General features: G+C 42.7%; 1 protein-coding gene across 1 annotated transcript; it reads left to right on the forward strand.

Annotated features, from left to right (window-relative positions):
• Window positions 1-1,080: 1,080 nt before the first annotated feature.
• Window positions 1,081-2,195, forward strand: LOC133752954 (etoposide-induced protein 2.4 homolog). Its single transcript, XM_062183264.1, is given in 2 exon segments — window positions 1,081-1,659; window positions 1,661-2,195. Coding segments are annotated over 2 exon segments (1,023 nt in total). The 5' UTR covers window positions 1,081-1,167; the 3' UTR covers window positions 2,192-2,195.
• The last annotated feature ends 3,446 nt before the right edge of the window (window positions 2,196-5,641 follow it).

Below are 5,641 nucleotides of genomic sequence, written 5' to 3' on the forward strand. Positions count from 1 at the left end.
CAATATCCTTGATGAACAAAAATGCAAAAATACTCAAATACAAAATACTAGCAAATTGCATGAAATATCACATGAAAGGAATTATAGCACATGATAAATTGAAAAATATCACTGGAATACAAAGATTATTCAACATAAGTTAATAAATTTGATATAAAATATTAACAAAATGAAGTACAAAATTACATGATCATCTCAATAGAAGCAGAAAAACCATGTGGGAAAAGCCTAACAATCTTTCATAATAAGAATTGTCAATAAACTAGGTGTAAAGGTAGCGAATCTTACTATAAAATAGACTACATAAAGGAGAAAAAACCCTATTCCTCAACAGTAAAGACAAGGGCTGTTTTTTGTTTGTTTGTTTGTTTGTTTTTTTGACAGGCAGAGTGGACAGTGAGAGAGAGACAGAGAGAAAGGAATTCCTTTTCCGTTGGTTCACCCTCCAATGGCCGCTGCAGCCGGCGCACCTCGCTGATCCAAAGCGAGGAGCCAGGTGCTTCTACTGGTCTCCCATGGGGTGCAGGGCCCAAGCACTTGGGCCATCCTCCACTGCACTCCTGGGTCACAGCAGAGAGCTGGACTGGAAGAGGGGCAACCGGGACTGAATCTAGCGCCCCGACCGGGACAAGAACCCAGTGTGCTGGGGCTGCAGGCGGAGGATTAGCTTATTGAGCCACGGTGCCAGCAAGGGCTGTTTTTCATTCTTACTATTTTTTTTTTTACTTCTTTACTTAGTGGAGGGTTAAGCTTATTATTATAAAATATACTGAAAGTACATCATTGTAAGAATTAAAAGAATACTAAAGGAAGCAGAAGGGAGGGTGGGAATGGGGCAGGAAGGGAGAATAGGTTCGAAAGTATCACTATGTTCCTATATCTGTACATACAAAGTATATGAAATTTGTTCACATTACATGAATAAAAAAACTTTAAAAAGTATATGCCAGCCGCCCCGTGAGGCCGGGCATGCCCATTGCGGGCTCAGTGGCCCCAGCCCTGGGAGCTCCCTGGCGGAGCGGGCGCCGGGCGGGGAGGAGCCGAGAGGCTGCGGTGGGCGAGACTCCAGGCTGAGCCGCGGCGGCCGGGGTGCGGGGCCCTTCATGATGAAAGATTTGGGGGCATTTCTCTCTCCTCTGTGTAGTCGATAGTTTGGGTGGTGAAGAGATGGCCGACAGTGTCAAAACCTTTCTCCAGGACCTTGCCAGGGGTATCAAAGACTCCATCTGCGGTATCTGTACCATCTCAAAGCTAGATGCTCAAATCCAGCAAAAGAGAGAAGAGCACCATCGAAGAAGGGCAAGCATTGTCCTGGCACAGAGGAGAGCCCAGAGTATAGAACGGAAGCAAGAGAGTGAGCCACGTATTGTTAGTAGAATTTTCCAGTGTTGTGCTTGGAATGGCAAAGTGTTCTGGTTCAGTCTCCTCTTGTTTTATCGAGTGTTTATTCCTGTGCTTCAGTCAGTAACAGCCCGCATCATTGGTGATCCATCACTACATGGAGATGTTTGGTCATGGCTGGAATTCTTCCTCACATCTATTTTCAGTGCTCTTTGGGTGCTCCCCCTGTTTGTGCTCAGCAAAGTTGTGAATGCCATCTGGTTTCAGGATATAGCTGACCTGGCATTTGAGGTGTCATGGAGGAAGCCTCACCCCTTCCCCTAGTGTGAGCAAAATCATTGCTGACATGCTCTTCAACCTTTTGCTGCAGGCTCTCTTCCTCATCCAGGGGATGTTTGTGAGTCTCTTTCCCATCCATCTTGTCGGTCAGCTGGTTAGTCTCCTGCATATGTCCCTTCTCTACTCCCTGTACTGCTTTGAATATCATTGGTTCAATAAAGGAATTGAAATGCACCAGCGGTTGTCGAATATTGAAAGGAACTGGCCTTACTACTTTGGATTTGGTTTACCCTTGGCTTTTCTCACAGCAATGCAGTCCTCGTACATTATCAGTGGATGCCTCTTTTCCATCCTATTTCCTTTATCCATTATCAGCACTAATGAAGCAAGGACCCCTGGAAAAGCATATATTTTCCAGTTGCGCCTGTTCTCCTTGGTGGTCTTCTTAAGCAACAGACTCTTCCACAAGACAGTCTACCTGCAGTCTGCCTTGAGCAGATCAGCCTCTGTGGAGAAGTTCCCTTCACCACATGCATCTCCTGCCAAACTGAAGGCTACTGCAGGCCACTGAGTCACCTGCCAACAAAGGGGGTGGGTGGGGTTGGGAGGAGGCTGAGGCAGCTCTTTGTCTGACCACCTCCCCAATGGGGGAAGGCAGGACCCACTCTGCCAAGGGCCCTCTGCGTATGCCCTTCTCTCTGAGGAATTGGAGTTTTTGCCTCTGGTGCACGTAAAGCAGAATCTTCTTGACACCAGTATGGGTTTTTAACACCTCCGTGAGTCTGAGAGGACCACAGGTTTTTCTGCAGCTATTTTTTAGCATTTACCAGCCCCTGTGCCTGGACTGATTGGAATATTTGTTTTCTCCCTGTGCCATTGGCCCTCCCACCTCTCCTTCCTGCCTTGTACCGCCCTTGGATGAATGGGTTTTGTAATTCTAGCTGTTGTGTTTTGTGGATGTGTTATTTTTGTTGTTTTTCTGTGAAGCACATACATTGGATGTGGGAGGTAATGGGGTTGCTCCTGGTCACTCCCTTTATAGCCATCACTGTCTTGTTTCTTGTAACTCAGGTTAGGTTTTGGTCTCTCTTGCTCCATTGCAAAAAAACAAACAAATAATGAGCCTGAAGAGAATGGGGACAGGAGGAGGAAAGACCTTACAGCCAGATCTGTTGGGTTTTGAGGAGTGGTTTTTTTCTTCCCCTTGAAGGGGACAAAGCTTTTTTCGCTGGTACATTTAAAGCTCCCCAGCTTTGGGGAGGTACCGGTTCTGGACAAGTGCCACTACAACACAGAATGCTTAGAGAACCTGAACTTTTCAACTCTGGAGGGTGGAAATTTACTGTTAGCCACTGCCGGGTCTGCTGTTTCAGAGGAGTATTGGGTGCTGCAAATAGGAAGTGAAGGGGTAAACTTATTAAACCCATAAAACCTGTGATTGGTTGGTGTTTTCATGTCATTTTAAGAGAAATATGTATGTGTGGGGATGGGGCAGATGTCAAAACACTTGTACAATTAAAAAAGTCACAATTAAATGTGAGCTGGTTTCCCAAAGGAAAAAAAAATTATATATAACAAATTCACAGTTAACTTCATGCTCAATGGTAAAAAGCAACAAGATTTTCCCTGAAGATCAGGAAGACAAGGATGCCACTCTTGCCATTTCAATTCAATACAATACTAGTGGATCTAGGCAAAGAAATTAGGCAAGTTAAAAATATAAAAGGCATGCAAATTATATAGAAAGAAACTAAGTTATTTGTGTTTATGTGTAGTTAAACCTATATATAGAAAATCCTAAATGTTACACTAAAATTTTTAGAACTAATACAGAATATGTAACATTATAGGAAAAATAATCAACATATAGAAACCAGCTGCATTATGTTAATGTAAAAATAAGTTGCGCTGGCACCTTGGCTCAACAGGCTAATCCTCCGCCTAGTGGCGCCGGCACACCAGGTTCTAGTCCTGGTCGGGGGGCCGGATTCTGTCCCGGTTGCCCCTCTTCCAGGCCAGCTCTCTGCTGTGGCCAGGGAGTGCAGTGGAGGATGGCCCAAGTGCTTGGGCCCTGCACCCTATGGGAGACCAGTAGAAGCACCTGGCTCCTCGCTTTGGATCAGCGTGGTGCGCCGGCCACAGCACGCTGGCCGTGGTGGCCATTAGAGGGTGAACCAACGGCAAAGGAAGACCTTTCTCTCTGTCTCTCTCTCTCTCACTCTGCATGTCAAAAAAAAAAAAAGAAAAGAAAAGAAAAAAAATAAGTTGCTTATCTTTATACTAACAACAAATCATGTGACAAAAAATTAAGGGAAAAATCCACTTCATATAATTACCAAAAATCAAAAGGCTAAAGATCTACACACTGAAATATTTGAAATTATGATGAAAGAAATTGAATAAGATGAAAATAAGTGAAAAACAATCCTAAAAGTCATTAGCAAGTAGAAAAGGCACTGCATAGCCAAAATATTTACAGCAGGAATTATAAAGCTGGAGGTGCCATCTGATTGCAAAGTATTGTACAAAGCTTTATATAAATCAAAAAAGTACGATACTGGTATAAAAACAACAGACATCTAGACCAATGAGATAGGGTAGACAGTCTGGCAATAAACCTACACACTTGCAATTCATAGATATTCAGCAAAGTTATCCAGAACCCACAGTGGGAGAAGAAGAGTCTCTTAAATAATGTTGGATAGTCAGATGAATGAAATTGGTCCCTTATTATATCATCTATAGAAATTTATTCAAAGTGGGCTCAAATTTTAATGTAAGACTTGAAACTTTAAAACTACTAGAATAAAACCTAGGGAGACATAAGAATGAAGCTCCTTGGCCAGCGCTGTGGCTCACTTGGCTAATCCTCTACCTGCAGCGCCGGCACCCCAGGTTCTAGTCCCGGTTGGGGCGCCGGATTCTGTCCCTGTTGCTCCTCTTCCAGTCCAGCTCTCTGCTGTGGCCTGGGAGGGCAGCAGAGGATGGCCCAAGTGCTTGGGTCCTTGCACCTGCATGGGAGACCCGGAGGAAGCACCCGGCTCCTGGTTTCGGATTGGTGCAGCACCAGCCATAGCGGCCATTAGGGGAGTGAACCAAGGGAAGGAAGACCTTTCTCTCTGTCTCTCTCTCATTGTCATAACTCTACCTGTCAAATAAAAAAAAAGAATGAAGCTCCTTGACATTGATGTGAAAAATTATTTTTTGGACATTACGTCAAAATTACAGACAATAAAATAAAAAAATAAAAGAATTGGATTTCGTCAAACTTAGAAGCTTCTACATATGAAAGGGAACATTCAACAAAGAGACAATATGCAGAACAGAAGAAGATATTTTCAATCCATGCATCTAAGGAGGGTCCAACACAAAAACTATGGAATAAACACAGTCCCCAATAGTAAGAAAGAAATCCAATTTGTAATAACAAGGAATATGAATAACTATTACAGAAAAGATTACATGTAAGTGGCCCACAGGCACAAGAGAAATGCTCAATATCACTAATCATCAAAGAAGTCAATATCAAAATCATGTCACCTCACTTCAGCAAGGAAGTTTTTTATTAATAAAAGGACAAAAATTAACAAATCTTATTGGAAAAGGGGGATTCCTTTAAACTATCTGAGGGAATTCTCATTCATACAATCTTTATAGCAAACAGTGTGGAGATTCATGTTAAAATTAAAAATGGAACTACCATATGATTCAGCAATCCCACTACAGGGTGTGTGTCAAAGGAAATAAAGTCAGTGTCAAAGAGATTTTTATACTCTCACATTTACTGAAGCACTATTCACAATACCAAAGATGCTGAATCAAACTGTCACTCAATGAATCAAAGGATCAAAATTTAAAGTGGTAGATTTATGTAATGGAATATTATTCAAACTTAACAGAAGAGCAGATCCTTTCTTTCTTTTTTTTTTTTTCTTTTCTTTTCTTTTTGACAGGTAGAGTGGATAGTGAGAGAGAGAGACAGAGAGAAAGGTCTTCCTTTTTGCCGTTGGTTCACCCTCCA

Source organism: Lepus europaeus, chromosome X (assembly GCF_033115175.1).
Source record: "Lepus europaeus isolate LE1 chromosome X, mLepTim1.pri, whole genome shotgun sequence".
NCBI lineage: Eukaryota > Metazoa > Chordata > Mammalia > Lagomorpha > Leporidae > Lepus > Lepus europaeus.